This window comes from Stenella coeruleoalba, assembly GCF_951394435.1.
Source record: "Stenella coeruleoalba genome assembly, chromosome: 5".
NCBI classification, from domain to species: Eukaryota; Metazoa; Chordata; class Mammalia; order Artiodactyla; family Delphinidae; genus Stenella; species Stenella coeruleoalba.
This window is the reverse complement of record NC_137150.1, coordinates 132,272,728-132,289,666: the sequence shown is the minus strand read 5'-3', so window position 1 is coordinate 132,289,666 and position 16,939 is coordinate 132,272,728. Positions and strand designations below refer to the sequence as shown.

The following is a 16,939-nucleotide window of genomic DNA, read 5'->3' as shown; positions in this document are numbered from 1 at the left end:
TTGTTCTTCATCGAATTATGTACTCTTGGGTCATTACTTAGTCAAATACGTTATCATGGATTCTTTCAGAATTCTGCATGGTGCTGAAGGTAGTTAATTACAGTCAGCTCCTCAGGGGTCTGTGAGTAGGCTGGGGACTGAAGTCTACTAAAGCTCTGAAAACCAGAATCTGATCTTAGCTACTCCTTTTAACATCAAGCTTTCTTCCTGGCTTCCAGCAGTAGACGCTGACTGATTTGCATCTTATCACCTCTTTCCACCTGTGCCTACTTTGATATGGAGGCATTTATCAGCAACAACTGAAAGTAAGCCATTGAAGGAAAGAGAAGAAGTGAGGGACCTGAGTAATTCCCAGACTTGATCATCAGTTTTTTTGGTTTCCTGCACATTTTACTATATGAAAAATATACCCTTAAAAAAAGTACAGTCAGTTCTGCTCTAATGCTTATTCTGAGAATGGGAATTTTGTTCCAACATGGATGCTATATCAGGGAACATTTTGAGTATAATGCCAGTTCTGCAGTAGTTTATGCGTGATTTCACTGGTAATAATGCTGGGGAAATGCGGAAAGCTGCACCCAGCAGAACTGCGTTGGGTGGAAATATACACAACACACATACACATGTGCGTGCACCTGAGACATCGCTCCCTCCGCTCACCAGATCCATCCGTAACTGGTGTTACAACTTACCGTCCAATTGCAGAGACCTCTTCTCCCAGGATTCACAATTACTTACAAGCACAGCCCTCCTGCTGCCCATTTCTATGAGCAAACCTTAGGTCTTTGTCAAAATGAAGTGCCGTATTTTAGACGTATTCGTACATTCCTTAACCATCTAACATGCGTCAAATTCTGCTACTGTTTTTATATTAGGTTCCTATCTTTCTTGGCACGTCGTTGCCGAAGTGTTTGAATGTTGTGCCCGAACCCCATTTTTGCCATAAGCCCTGTGCCTGTGGGAATTGGCACCATTTTGCCTAGCATGGTGATTTTGCTGGAATGTATATGTTTTGTTATAACTGAACTGATAGTACTTATCAGCTGGTGAGTCCCAGAAAGAATGCTACAAGGTGTAAGGGCAGTAACTTCAGTATTTCAAAGTCCTCCAGCCTCTTAGGTTTTCAGGTTCACATTCTCCCTCACAAGTATATGCACGTGCACACACACAGACTTACATACGGGAGTAGCCTGGAAAGCAGGCCTAGACCCTTCTGATTGTGAAACTCTGGACATCACTGAGTCCCCATAGGATTTTTCTTTGATGCAGAAGGTTTGCATCAGTCATCATCATTTACTTTTATCTTTGGTGTCCTACAGCCATCAGAAAAAAATTAACTCCTCAAACTAAATCAAAAGAAAAAAATGAGGCTGTCTGAGAATGTTTTGTCATAACATTCTAGACTTCAGCTGTAACTTGCTGTTTTACTAATGATTCTTTTTCTTCTTCTTGATGCATCCATAGTTTCTGAACAGACATTACAGTCAGGTACAGTATAGAAAATCAATCTGTAAATAAAAGCAACTTTTTCTCTATTTTTTTAAAAAGTTGATGTTGTATATAAATAAAGCCGCAAATAAATGGAAACTTTATTTTGCCCTCCGAATCTAACATGATAAATTGATAACCTTGTTTTAATCTGAGAAAAATATTTTGAGTTTGAGAAAACTAAGTATTTCATTTAGAAGGAAATATGCAATGCTCTTTGTATTCCTGTAGCAAATGCTTAATTCCAATTAAATGTAGGTCATCTAGTTTTCATTTTACTTTCATATTTCATTGAACAAACATTATTAGTGTTATATCTTACTCTTTATAGGCTACTGGAAGAAACCCAGGTGTGACTCTTTCGGATGAATGCCCGAGTACTGTGATATTTATGACTACTCAGTGGTGCTTCTCACACATAATATTTTAAAAGGCATTTAGTGTACTAAAATATGATCTGAAGTCTTTTAAAAAGCATTAAGATTGCTAACAAACTTAGAAGAGTTAAGTGTGTAAGACCTAAAGGTCACTATTTTTCTTGCCTTTCCTGTTCTTAGGAATCTCACGCCTTCATTCTCTGGACAAGGTTTATGATCTTGTCTTTCAACTTGAATCTGTGGTGAAATGAGCAAAAGCTAAACTCTTGCCAGAAATTTAGCTGAAAAAGACTTTCACTTAAGATTTGGTATCCCTTAAGATTTGTTTCACTTAGTTATTGTTCTCAGTGTTTTGAGAAACTATTGGCAATTTTTTTGAGAAGGATGGAGGAAGAGAGCCCTTGGATATATTTTTGAGTTACGTCATGGAATCCATTTTCTGAAATGGTATGGTATTTAGGGATGGACATCTGTTTGAACATAGACTCATGTCTTTCTGCACGTTAAGGTGCCAACCAGTTAAGAATAAACTAGGAATTTTTTGTAAACTTTCTATTCCATTTGTAAACAGACTTTAGTAGCTCACCCAACGTGGCAACATGTTTTTGTTCACACAATTCATTATTTGTCTTGCTGGATATTTTAAGCTGTTAAATCATTATGGAACTTGTGTTTTGATGTAGAAAAGATTGTAGAAGCTGTTTTCTAGCAGTAACAATGGCAATGACTTCAATTAGAAAGACCACTGATAATCTGTAGTAATAGAGAATTATTCTTTATCCAGGTTCAGCAGGCTTTCAGTTAACCATACCAACAGGCCAGAACAAATAATCTGCTTTCATTACCACTGGACACCTCTATATGAGTAATCAAATCAAATAGCAAGAGGGCTAGAAATGTGCACGTTTGCCCCTGGGAACAGTGGGGACGTGCTTGTCATGTAAATCAGCAGTCCTTTCATGGGATTCACAGGTCAAACTATTTTCACTCTAATCCGAAAAAGTTATTTGCCTCTTTCACTCGTTCTCTCACAAGACTGCTTGCTGTATGTACCTTGGTATCCAACAATAATAATTAATATCGTAATAAAATAAGATCCTGTGGTGAAAGGTGAGCACCATTGTGATTTCCCTTTCCTCTTGCCAGTTAACTGCCCGTTAAGGGCATATTCTCTGTCTTTAGATTGAAGTCCTGTTAAGGCTCTGTTAATTTAAGTGCCAAGGATTTGACTTAACCTAAATGAAGCATGGTTTAGGAAGAAGAAGGATAGGTGGAAGTCAAAAAAATAGGTGGGGAAAGGATTGAGGATTCAAAATGTATTGAACATTTATTCATTTAACCATTACTTGCTGAGCACTTACTATGTACCAGGCGCTCTTCTAGTCACTAGGGATATTAGACCATTTCTGCCCTCATGGAGCTTCCATTCTTGTGAGGGTCCAGTGGCTGAGCAGTGAGAGAACAGGGATGGGGTGGCAGGTGAGGGCAGAAAGGTGGGGCAGGTTGTTTGGGGCCTTGCAGAACGTTTGTAAGGACTTGGTGTCTCCTCTGAGCTGGGAGGCATTTAGTCATGGCTTCATCTCCATCCTCTCATTATTGTCCATAATTTGTGTTTTTGTCAGGGGGCCATTATTCATCAAACCACCTGTCAGTAGCTAGAATCCTAAATGTAATGGTTCTTGAATGTTTTTGTTTGGGGAGAAGTAACATATTTTTACTAGCCTCCGAATGAAAGCTGTATGAAAGTCAGTTGCTATATTCCTAAAAATGTGCAGTCTGTGCTTTTGTATTTCATAAAATAGTGTACCATTTCAGTGAAACAGAACTGTTTGTCTGCATGTTTTTTTGTTGCTGCATTAATTTTGTAATAGTTTTTTTACTTGGGCTATTGTACTTAATGTATGATTTTTTAAAAGTTGTGTTGGTTAATTGCATTGTGCTGGGCTCTGTGTTCAAGGCTGTCTTTTTTGTGCTTATGCATGTATCTGATGCTTCTTTGTGCTGATGATGGTAATTGTACTTTCCAGCCATCATTTCTCAGTCATGAAAATCAATTTTTGTAAATGGTTAAATGCAGCCAAAATTCTGCTGTGTTTTGTTCTCGATTAGCATCTTCTAAAGTTCTAAAGAGCCTGTGTGAGAATTTCTACAAGTATTCAAAGCCCAAGAAAATTCGAGTATGTGTGGGCACCTGGAATGTGAATGGCGGGAAGCAGTTTCGCAGCATAGCTTTTAAGAATCAGACCCTCACTGACTGGCTTCTCGATGCACCCAAGTTAGCTGGCATCCAGGAGTTTCAAGGTTGGCTTTTTATAATACGGATTTAATTAATTAACCCTGACTGTGATTTATTAATCTAGAAAAGAAATGTGGCACTTCACAGTATACATTACCTTATAAAAGAAACTGGGATTTATACATTTGAAGACCAACATTCTTATAGGTAAATCTGTTCAAATCTTAGGTCTTTTGTATTCCTAGACCTTTATCTACTACTTCATAAGAAAACATGGTAAAATAAAAAATCCTTTTCTTTGTTATTTGATTCTCAGGAAATTGGATCCGTACATAAATTGATATCTTTAAGGTAACTACACGTATAAGAAAAACTAGTTCTGTTTTTATTCTTTAGACTGATACAAAGGAAGCTTATTTTATGATTGATAATTTTTCAAATTTAATATGTTCTATTTTTCAAATACAGTCCTTTATTTGCTAAGATAAGAAATAGGGTGATCATGAGCAGTTTTACAAAACTTGTTTTGACGTTTGTTGGCCCTTTATAGCAAACGGTACTGACTCACCCTTGTAAAGACTTGTCATTCAGTTTGGGTGCTCTGCCACCAAGCTCTTACTAGCCAGAACCAAACGCTGAGCTGAGGATGCTTGTATTCAGATTCTAACTAGAGTCAAGGATTTGAGGCCTTCGTCGTTTAAGTCAACTTTAATTCCTTTTTCAAATGGTACACATTTACCAAGTGTTATTTATGAAGGTGATGTACATAGGAAATACTGTGAGATGCAGATTTTCCTTTTTTAGTTGTCTTTAATCAGTCACACCTTAAACCCTGGGAATTTCCCTAAACTTTTATTAAAATGCCCTTTTTCATTTACACTGAACCTAACTTGAAACTGTTGTTGTAGTAGTAATAATAACAATAATAAAATAACAGCTAATACTACAATTCTAACTACTTTACATCTATTCATTTAATCCTTATAACAGACCTAATATACCATCACTATTATTATTCCAGTTTCACAGATGAGAAACTGAGACACAGTAAGAGAAGTGACCTGCCCAAGGTCATACAGCTAGTAGTGACACAGCCAGGGTTTGAACTCAGGCAGTTTCCTTCCAGAGTTGGGCCACTGCATTTTATTTGTGAACTCGGGCAAGTTGCTTAGGTTCTCCAAAGCCTCAGTTTCCTGTCTGTAAATAAAAGGCAAATATAATCTGTCTCCTAAGGTGTTTGTGTAGTAAATGAGAAGATTTGTATATAAGCCTTGCACATAATAGCAGTCAATAAATTTTTTTTTCTCAGTATTTGTTCATAGTATTTATAAGTTCTTTCTCTAGCTATTTATCCTCATTTCTGAATGCTTGGGCCACCCAAAGTACCCTGGGGTTGCTTATCTAAAGCAGCTCTGTTCTCTTTTGGTCTTGTCAGCTATGAGAGAGCTAATGGCTAGAACAGAGGGGTTAGTCTGAGCCCCTGACTCTTCTCATTTTCCTAGATTGCTTCCACTTAGGAATCTTCAAATTTAAGTGTAAAAAATCCCTCTCAACTGTTTCCTCTAATTTGAGACTGTTACTCAACCACTTTATTATTTGTACCCTTTCTGAAAAATTTCTTTCCCTCTCCATTTTGAGTCACTTTAGCCTTTGAGCAGTGGCTTGTTTCTCTGCTGTCCATGGTACAAACTTTAGCAAGAATTCTTTCAAAATGATTTCTGAAAGGACTTAAGGATGTTCAAGAATAACAGTCTTAGATAGGCAAACTTAGGTCACCTAAATAGAAACTAAATGGAAAGTAATTTTGTCCCCCTCAGGGGGTTTCGCCTTTAATTTGAATTTGGTTAAACTTGAAACGCAAAAGTGGACTTTCATGAGATCTGATGTTGATCTCAGTTGGGTTGGGGGGTAGGGGGGTTGCCATTTAACTAAGGCCATCTCTTAAAAGTCTCTCCTGGATGCTTCATTGTAGATAAAAGAAGTAAACCAACTGATATATTTGCCATTGGTTTTGAGGAAATGGTAGAGTTGAATGCTGGAAACATTGTGAGTGCAAGGTAAGCCAGCCAGGTAACACACAGGGAAACTTTCTAGTTGACGGGCATGGGGAGCAGATAACTAAGTACTTGTTACAAGGATAGATTGAGAGCATATATGTGAAGATGCTTTTTAAACTATAAAATAGCAGTTCTCAAACTTTTTGGTTTCAGGTCTTTCTAAACTCTTAAACATATTGAAAATCTTAAAGAACTTTTATTTATGTGAGTTTTATCTCTTGATATGTATCACATTAGAAATTGAAAATGAAAAATTTAAAACATTTAATTCATTTAAAAATAACAATGATAATAAACTCATACATGTTAACATAAATAACACATTTTCTTCCTGAAAAGTAGCTGTTTTCCAAAACAAAAATTTACTGAGAAGGATGGCATTGATTTGATAGTTTTGCAAAATGTTTTTAGAATCTGGCTTAAGACGGCTGTATTCTCACATCTACTTCTGCATTAGTCTGTTGCAATATGTTGTTTTGGTTGAATTATATGAAGAAAATCACATAAATATGTAGCTGGAAACCGAAATATCTTAATAGCCTTTTCAGACCATTTCTTCTCTGATACCACTTAACAAATAGTTTCCCAAAGGTTAGTTGCAGTGTGGAATCTGAAACCATAGCGATGACCTTTTTGTGCTCAGTTATATTAAAACATTGGTCTATCTTTTACCCTTGCATGATTTTGAAACATCATGTGTTGGTCATTTGGAACATATTAGTTCACTGAGTTATGTAGATCTTCCAAATTTTGACACATTTCATTATACAATATTAAACATTATATTGGTTAATTTCATCACTCATCTCATCAGCAAATTCTTCAAGTATGTGGAAGCTGTCAAGATCAGAGTAGCAGATACAGGTTTATCAAGATTCTCATTTTGCTTGAAAACATAAATTTTATCTTTGGGAATAGATGCTATTTTTTTTCCCCTTGAAAACACAGACTTGGCTGAAAAGCTGTTTGCCAAATAATCTAAATCTGAATAACCATAGTCTGTCACTCGTTCTTTCTTATATTCTATGAAAAAAGGGGCATTTCAGCTCTGAACTCAAAGTATCAGGTGCTTTTCTCTGAAACAACCATGGTGTATGCATTCAGTATGCAGCAGAAGTGCTTGATGTGTATTGTCCATTCATCACACAGAATACTATAAAGATGGGACTCAAGGATTGAGGTTTGACAGAATTAATAATGTTTACTGCTTCATCAGGATTTTCTTAGGTGAAATGGCATTTTTTTAAACTGTGAGCGCATGGGGGTAAAGATTATAAGGAATACTAACTAGTAGAGTTTGGTGCCTGGATTCCTGCTAAGACATCAGCACTTTTACTTATTGTTTTTGCACCATCATGCAAATGTCAATACAGTGAAAAAGGCAATCTCTTAGCGATATTAGGGAGACAGTTTTGACCTCATGGGTTTTAGGGATCCCCAGGGATGTTCCCCGACCACAGCAGAGAACTGATGTTCTGAAGTGTTATTACAAATACAGATTATTTTAGTGAAATTGAAAGCTTAAGTGTTTTATTTTAAGAAATGATGCTTGCTTTAAAAGTTGAGTAGTTGCCCATCTTTTGTGACTTTTTTTAAAGAATCTTTTTCTTTTTTTAATTTAATTTATTTATTTATTTATTTTTGGCTGCGTTGGGTCTTTGTTGCTGAGCGCGGGCTTTTCTCTAGTTGCGGCGAGCGGGGGCTACTATTTGTTGCGGTGCACGGACTTCTCATTGCGGTGGCTTCTCTTGTTGCGGAGCACGGGCTCTAGGCGTGCAGGCTTCAGTAATTGTGGCTCGCGGGCTCTAGAGCGCAGACTCAGTAGTTGTGGTGCACAGGCTTAGTTGCTCCACGGCATGTGGGATCTTCCCCGACCGGGGCTCGAACCCGCGTCCCCTGCATCGGCAGGCGGATTCTTTTTTTTTTTTTTTTTTGCGTTATGCGGGCCCCTCACTGTTGTGGCCCCTCCCGTTGCGGAGCACAGGCTCCGGATGCGCAGGCTCAGCGGCCATGGCTCACGGCATGTGGGATCTTCCCCGACCGGGGCACAAACCCGCGCCCCCTGCATCGGCAGGCGGATTCTCAACCACTGCGCCACCAGGGAAGCCCGGCAGGCGGATTCTTAACCACTGTGCCACCAGGGAAGTCCTCTTTTGTGACTTTTTAAAAAAGATTTTCAGAATAAAATTATGGACTGAAATAGTATGGTATTATAGTCATCAGTCTTGAAAATGACAACTTTCTTCTTAGCTAAAGTGAATAACAATTTATACAGGGAAGTAGAAAAGAATTCCGACTTCATTCATTTTGCTGTTTGACTCTTTCCTGAAAGTACAGATTCAGGTCTTAGAACATATTCTGAGGGCTCCCAGTACCAAACACATTGTTCAGTTGTTGGTCTAAGTAGAGATTAATCAAATTATTCTTTAATGAAAATGGTGATTATTCATTCATATATTTAACCAATATCTACAGAGCACCTGCCCTAAGTGCTAAAGATACATCAATGAATAAAACAGACAAGTATCCCTACCTGTGTGCACCTTCTTTTCTAGTGGAGGAGACAGACAATAAATAACTCGAATAAGTAAGCTATATAGCATGTTAGAAGACGGTAGGTGCAACCGAAAGTAGATAGATAGAGGTCAGGGGATTGGGCATGTGGAGGTGGGGAGGTGTGTGTGGTTTGGAATGGAGTGATCAGGGTTCATTGAGAGAGCTGAAGAAAGGGATGAAAGCTGTCGTTCTGTTTTCAGAATCCAAGTCTTGGTGGTGGGGTTGGTAGGGAATCCGTGCTCTGAATTGGTATTTTGAAGGCAGTGTGGCATGGTGTTAGATAGATTAGATGGGTGGATGTGAGGTCGTATTCTGGCTTACCGTTTATCGTTTGTATGACCTGGAACTACAAGAAGATTGTTTTTGCTCGCCATTGGAGGTTCTTGGGCACAAACTTAATACTCTGAAAATGTATAAAGAGAAAGACTCAAGCATTTTTGCTACCTTCTTTATACGAACTGTGTTTCAGAATAACTGAGTAGTTGATAAGAGAGAAGTTGTTTATAGAAGAATTCCAACTTATTACAAATGCCCATGGAATGCTGAAATTATGAAGTCAACAGGTTGTAACCCCTAATGAAATAATGGATCTAGGCAATGATCATCAGTCGATGTTAAAACCTTAGAAGAAGGATCAGTGGAGTAACTTTTTATTACAACGAGTCAATTGTCACGGTCCTAACAGCCTATCGGGTGTAATATCACAGAGATTAGTTCCCACTATCATGCAAGGGTGACTATACCACCTGTGAGGTTATTTTTGCCAAAACAAATCAATAAAATTGAATGTTTCTTAATCAAGCTTCTAGAGTAACCAGTTTAAAACAAACCTGACAGAGGAACAAGGTACCATGAAGACACATCAGACAAATCCAGACTGTTAAACATTTTACAGACAAATAGCCCAGCTTCTTAAAAAATAAATAGCATTAAAAAGAGGGTTGGGTGAGCTGAGAGACTGCTAAAGATTAAGAGAGATTAAGAGACAAGCAAATGCAATGTGTGGACCTTATTTGGACCCTGTTTTAAAGAAACCAACTGTAAGAAGAGGTTTTTTTAGATAATCAGGGAAATTTAAATACGAACTGAGTATTAGATGATACTAAAGAATCGTTAATATTTGAGTGTGATAATGGCATTGTGACTATGCAAAAATGAAGATGTCCTGTTGCATTTACAGGTGCATACCAAAGTGTTTCTGGGTGAAATGGCCTATGTCTCAGATTTGGGTTAAAATATTTCAGGTTTAAAAAAAGGGGGGGGTATGGAAGAAGAATGATTGGCAAAATGTTGATAAATGTTGAAGCTGGATAATGGGTGTATGGTGGTTTATTTTATGAGTATCTCTTTTTTGTGGCTGTTTAAATTTTTCCATTATAAGGTTTTTTTTAAGGTATTATAACCCATTAAAAATAAGAAAAGGCGGGGGAATGTATCTGGAAGCATGTTCTTCTCTGTTATCCCAATGAATACTAAAGAAAAAATAAAGTATACAAGCTTGAGATTACTCACATGGTGAGCACTGATTTAATCAGTAAGCTCATATTTTCTTTGTAAGGGAGTAATAGGATAGACTTTGAAGTGTGGGTGTTCTTTTGGCTAAATTTTGGGTTTTCCTTTTTAAAGGAAACAAACAAAAAAGCCCAGCCCGCGTAAAGACTTCACTGTTGGTGTGGATTTCGTGACGTCAGTAGTTTTATTAAATGTGGGCATATAAAGGTATAATTGACAACTGTCTTATAAAACAGGCTATATTACTGTCACCATCTTTTTGAAGATTCCCTCTTTAATATTTTCTGTTAGCACAACAAATCAGAAGCTCTGGGCCGTGGAACTTCAGAAGACCATCTCCAGAGACAACAAGTATGTGCTGCTAGCCTCCGAGCAGTTAGTGGGCGTCTGTCTGTTTGTTTTTATCAGACCACAGCATGCTCCGTTCATCAGGTCAGTAAACAGATCGCTCTCCTAAGGCTGCTTCCTAACATCAGATAATAAAAAGGCCTGTCATGTTTGTGGCTTCAGAGAAACACTTGTTCATGGTTCTTGTTTTTAAATGTGCTTTTTTTTTTAATTGAAATATAGTTGACTTACAATGTTGTGTTAGTTTCAGGAATACAGCAAAGTGATTCAGTTATACATTTGTATATATATCTATTCTTTTACAGATTCTTTTCCCTAATAGGTTGTTACAAAATATTGAGTATAGTTTCCTGTGCTATAAAGTAGGTCCTTGTTGGTTATGTTTGATTTTATTTTATTATTTAAAAAAATTTTATTGGGGTATAATTTGCAATGTTGTGTTAGTTTCAGGTGTACAGAAAAGTGAATCAGTTATACATATACATATATCCACTCTTTTTTAGCTTCTTTTCCTATATAGGCCATTACAGAGTATTGAGTAGAGTTCCCTGTGCTATACGCTAGGCCCTTATTAGTTATCTATTTTATATATAGTAGTGTGTATATGTTAATCCCAAACTCTTAATTTATCCCTCCCACCAGCCCCCTTCTCCTTTGGTAACCATAAATTCGTGTTCTGTGTCTGTGGGTCTACTTCTGTTTTGTAAATAAGTTCATTTGCTTGTAAGTGATATGGTATTTGTCTTTCTCTGACTTCTTTCACTTAGTATGACAATCTCTAGGTCTATTCATGTTGCCACAAATGGCATTATTTCATTCTTTTTTGTGGCTGAGTAGTATTCCATTGTATATATATACCACATCTTCTTTTCTTTTCTTTTCTTTTTTTGTTTATAAAGTAGTACTTACTCTTTTTTTTAAACTTTTCTGAAGATTTAAATTTATTTATTTAAAAATTATTTATTTATTTATTTATTTATGGCTGCGTTGGGTCTTTGTTGCGGTGCACGGGCTTCTCATTGTGGTGGCTTCTCTTGTTGCAGAGCACAGGCTCTAGGTGCGTGAGCCTCAGTAGTTGTGGCACGTGGGCTCAGTAGTTGTGGTGTACAGGCTTAGTTGCTCTGCGGCATGTGGGATCTTCCCAGACCAGGTCTTGAACCCGTGTCCCCTGCTTTGGCAGGCGGATTCTTAACCACTGCGCCACCAGGGAAGTCCCTGTACCACATCTTCTTTATCCATTCATCTGTGGATGGACATTTAGGTTGCTTCCATATCTTGGCTATTGTAAATAGTGCTGCAAGGAACATTGGGGTGCATGTGTCTTTTAGAATTATAGTTTTCTCCCAATGTATGCCCAGGAGTGGGATCCCTGGATCATATGGTAACTCTATTTAAATGTGTTCTTGAGTAAAGAATCACTAATAGTTTCACTGTACTCTTTCACAGGCCTGCCCTCAAAGTGCCCCACAGTGTGTAACGTTATAATTATGTAACAGACATTCCTATTTTCTTATGCACACGGAACTATTGGAATTTCTGATCTTTGATTTAGAATTCTTCCTTTTAAAGGGATGTTGCAGTTGATACTGTGAAGACGGGAATGGGAGGTGCAACTGGAAATAAGGGAGCAGTCGCAATACGAATGCTGTTCCACACCACAAGCCTCTGCTTCGTCTGCAGCCACTTTGCTGCAGGACAATCGCAGGTCAAAGAACGAAATGAAGATTTTGTGGAAATAGCGCGGAAGTTGAGTTTTCCAATGGTAAACTCTTGTGGCTTGTTTTTGAAGAGGAAGCTTTGAAATGTGTTTCAATTTACCCCAAATTCTATATCAGTTTTTGAAAATTTAAGGTAGTTCCTAGAAATGTCAGCATTGTTCACCTAAATATTAGGTACTTCATGTGTAATTACTGTGGGGTTAAATAAATCGGGCATGGCAGGGGTGAGGCAAAGAAGAAGTTGTAAAACATTTTTTTAATTGATTGTTTAAAATTCTCTCTTTGCTTCCAGGGGAGGATGCTGTTCTCCCATGACTACGTATTTTGGTGTGGTGACTTCAACTACCGAATCGATCTTCCTAATGAAGAAGTGAAAGAGCTCATAAGACAGCAAAATTGGGATTCTCTTATAGCAGGAGATCAGCTTATCAACCAGAAAAATGCTGGACAGGTAGATACATACTTAAGATACTTGCATTGGGAAGAAGGGGACCTTTGATTATGAAAACATACTTTTCTTAAAGTGTTGCTTTTTTTTTTTTTTTAACCTCTTGGAGTCTCTTTATACTTAGTAGATATATATCTATAGTTTAACAGGTAGAAAATTGCCTTCTCTCTTTTTTTTTTTTTTTTTTTTTTTGACGGTACATGGGCCTCTCACTGTTGTGGCCTCTCCCGTTGCGGAGCACAGGCTCCGGACGCGCAGGGTCAGCGGCCATGGCTCACGGGCCCAGCTGCTCCGCGGCATGTGGGATCTTCCCGGACTGGGGCACAAACCCGTGTCCCCTGCATCGTCAGGCAGACTCTCAACCACTGTGCCACCAGGGAAGCCCTGCCTTCTCTTTTAAAAAAAGAAAAGGAAAGGAAAACTCATAATAATTTCCAGGAGGAAAAATATATTGTGTCTCCATAAGATTCACTTTCAAGTAGAAGAATATACATTTTTTCTTTCAGTAATAGCGAATTTAGAATCTTACTTGTCAGGGCTAGAGCTTTTTGGCTTTAAGATCCTATGGTAATTTGCTTTATTTTGATGTTGTTGTTTCTCATATCATCTGCCTTTTTGAGACTTAGTTCTAAAAACTTGTGACCACAAAAGTTGGAAGAATTTATTTTAAAAAAAAGTTTTTTAAGAAGGGGTGATTGAAGCCACTTGATATGGTATCTTTCTGGTCATCAGACTTAAATTCTGATGGATACCATGTAACCTCCTTAGGCCCCAATTCCTCATTTGAGAATAAGACATCAAACTATTTGATTTCCAAAATCCCATACAGTTTTAAATGTGTCATGTAGCTCAAAAGTCTGGTGGAATTCCATTGTTCATGTTTTTGTACTTTGCTTAATCAAATGTCAGACAAGTGGCATGATAAAGCCCACGTCTTGGGTTATTTTTTCTTAAGCTCTGTTCCATTCAGTTAGAAGTGTTCATCAGAGGCACATAAATTTCATGAGTCTCCAGTGCATAATAGACATTTAATGCATGGCTGCCTGAATGAAAACAGAACATTTTTGCCTTTTCGAATAACTTACTTTATGTATGTTTATTTTAGATTTTCAGAGGATTTTTAGAAGGAAAAGTAACCTTTGCTCCAACATATAAATATGATTTGTTTTCTGATGACTACGACACCAGTGAAAAGTGCCGCACCCCTGCATGGACAGACCGTGTCCTCTGGAGAAGAAGGAAATGGCCTTTTGATAGATCAGGTTGGGAAAGTTGGAAATGGACTTCTTCATTTAAGTGAACTAGTGCAAATTTTACAAGGAAGAAGGGAATGATACAAATAAGGCGAGGAGGACTACTTTTTTTTTTCAACACAGGTTATCTAGAATAAAATAAATTCAATTTAAATATAAAACTTAAAAAAAATTCTCAGACTTGCTTGTAATACTTTAATTTTTCAATTTGTTTTCTTTCAGTGGTGTAGTGTCATACAAAGAGAAGCAGGGAAACATTTTTACGGAATTGTCAACTGAATGCTAATTAAGATTTCTAATTTGAATAACTCAAGTGGTTTGCAGATATTTTGAACTGCTACCTGTCTGTTCAGTTATTTTTGAAACACTCTCTGGTCACAGGCCTTTAAGTAGCCTCAGAGTAAAGGCTCATCTTAATTTTAACTAAGTAAAGCATAACATGATAACCTCACCAAGAAACCTTTTTAACTTAACGGTGTCTAGACTTCTTGCCTGTTAGCAAGTGTGTCTGGCTTCCCAGCCTCAGGCAACTGAAGCCAGTGAAATGAACGAGCTCCACATGATTGGTCATGCTCAGGTGGCTTCTCCTATGTTTTGTTTTATTCTGACTGCAGCTGAAGATTTAGATCTCCTAAATGCTAGTTTTCAAGATGGAAGCAAAATCCTCTACACGTGGACTCCTGGCACTTTGCTGCACTACGGAAGGGCCGAGCTGAAGACTTCTGACCATAGGTTTAAACAGTCTCTGTATTCCTAATTGTGCTTGAAATTTATTTGAAATACATCCTTCCTTAAATGTTCCTAACACATCTTCCTTCCTTTATGCCTAAGGCCTGTCGTTGCCCTGATTGACATCGATATATTTGAAGTGGAAGCTGAAGAGAGGCAAAACATTTATAAAGAAGTAATTGCCGTTCAGGGTCCACCAGATGGTACGGTGTTGGTCTCCATCAAAAGTTCTCTACCAGAAAATAATTTTTTCGATGATGCTTTGATTGATGAACTTCTGCAACAGTTTACAAATTTTGGTGAAGTTATACTCATAAGGTAAGTAAAATATGTATTGTCCAAAAGCAGCTCATGATCTGTAAATAATATTTTCTGTGTTAGAAATCACTTTATTTAGTATTTGAATAGCATATGAGTATTTGTATTTCCGAACTGAAGGCGAATCATACTATAGAACTATTATTCAAAGAGCTCATAGGTTTTGAAACTGGACTTGCTACTTAGAAAGTTTGAAGTTGAGTAGCAACACTTGATGTGAACAACTGATGACAAGAATAGGGGCACATTTAGATGTGTTCTCTCAGGATTCCTATACGCTATAACATGTGAGCCCTACAGAAGAATGAACATGTGATTGCTATTTCATTTTTTTAAGGAGTGACAGGAGTAAAGCGGAGTGACTTTTCTGCCCTCGGTTTAAGAAATTTGATGTTTTCTGTAATTTTAAGTCGTTTAATTTCCATCTGATGGAGGAGCAGCCCTGCCAGGTGAATAGTCAGGAGTCATTCTTTCCCGTCTTGGTTTCCATCACTGACTTAACCATCTGCCTTTTGCAGAACCAGATGCCTCTTGTGTGGTTTAAAAAAACGGCCTATTCCAAATGCCCAGCAATCTTGAGAGACTGAATAACATGTATTGAATTCCATAGGGAAGAGGTACTATCCAATTCCTTTCTGTGCTGTTCCTCTGTTTATTTAGGGATGTTTTATAGCTATTTAGTGGGCAAATCTCTATATTAGGTGCTGTGGCAGAGCAGAGGACAAATGGAAGACCCAATTCCTGTTTGGAATCTAGGGAATATCAGCATGTGTGTAGTGGCTTTCCTAGATGCTACACAGAATACTCCACAGAATGAAGATGGGGTAGTTTCTTCTGGAGTGAGAAGCATGCCTGGGAAACCTTACTCTCCTTTCTGAGAGTACATGGGCGAATAGAGAGGAAATTGTATTTAGACTTAACCTGAAGTCATTTGACAAAGGTCTACCCCAAAGGTTTAAAATGAAGCAAAAAATGGCTAGAGATCTTAAGACTCTAGCGAGTACGTGGTGAAATCTCCAGATGACAGTAAGCTTTGCCAAGTACAGAAATGCCAAACCACCGAGCATCACATGGACTGTGTGAGTGGGCAGCACAGTAGCAGATAAATGCCCTTTTGAGCAAGTGAAAATATTGCACTGGGCCAGAGAGAACCCAGAGTGTGCATAACGGATGAAAGACTGATGCAGGAAGAGGACCTGTCTGCCTATATCCTAGGCTCTAAAGAACTTGGTGTTAAATTGGAGCTGAAAACTTTCCCCAAAATGCTTGTTATCATTGGAAAAAGAATTGGTAACGAAACAAGGCATTATCCTAGCATTATAAAACCATGCTGTGCCTCCTCACCTGGAATATTCTGGTTGTTACACCTTAGACAACCAAGTTAGAATAGAAAAAGCAGACGATGAAAGTAAACAAGGACAGGACTACTGTCACTGGTAGGCTAAACTGATCATCACTTTTTGCTCTGGAATAAGGCAACCATTAGGGAATGAGTGAAGTCTTTATATGTAAGTAAGAGATCCCCTGGAAATGTAGATGGGGCAAATTTAGATACTTGTATTAATTGGGGGAAAAGTCTAGAAGCTTTTATCCTCGTGAGTGAAAAAAAGGAAGAAAATACAGCTTCTAAAAGGTCCTACATAAATCCATGGATATCACAACCAGAATCTCTTGTTAAAGTTCAAAATGTATAGGGGGCACATTGCCACGTAAGGATAGGACCAAGAAATTAGCCCTGCCACGTGGCCACAAACGCTTTGGTACCAGTATCAGAGAACAAATAGGGTTTGGCGTGGGGGAGACTGGTGCAGCGTAAATGCAGCCTTTTGATAGTGATTATAACCTTTGGAGGATGGATCTGGTCCATTGCCAACGATTTGAAAAAGATCCCCTTCATGG

The 16,939-nt window shown here is 38.0% G+C and overlaps 1 protein-coding gene across 2 annotated transcripts in view; it reads left to right on the top strand.

The window, feature by feature from the left end:
- Nucleotides 1-16,939, top strand: part of SYNJ1 (synaptojanin 1) — an 87,517-nt gene that overhangs the window by 46,477 nt on the left and 24,101 nt on the right. For both annotated transcript variants that reach the window (XM_079922458.1, XM_079922459.1), the window contains exons 13-20: nt 3,975-4,166; nt 6,074-6,158; nt 10,518-10,658; nt 12,144-12,336; nt 12,585-12,743; nt 13,846-14,002; nt 14,608-14,725; nt 14,825-15,040. In XM_079922458.1, coding sequence (XP_079778584.1) covers nt 3,975-4,166; nt 6,074-6,158; nt 10,518-10,658; nt 12,144-12,336; nt 12,585-12,743; nt 13,846-14,002; nt 14,608-14,725; nt 14,825-15,040 — 1,261 coding nt within the window. The remainder of the gene's footprint in view (nt 1-3,974; nt 4,167-6,073; nt 6,159-10,517; nt 10,659-12,143; nt 12,337-12,584; nt 12,744-13,845; nt 14,003-14,607; nt 14,726-14,824; nt 15,041-16,939) is intronic.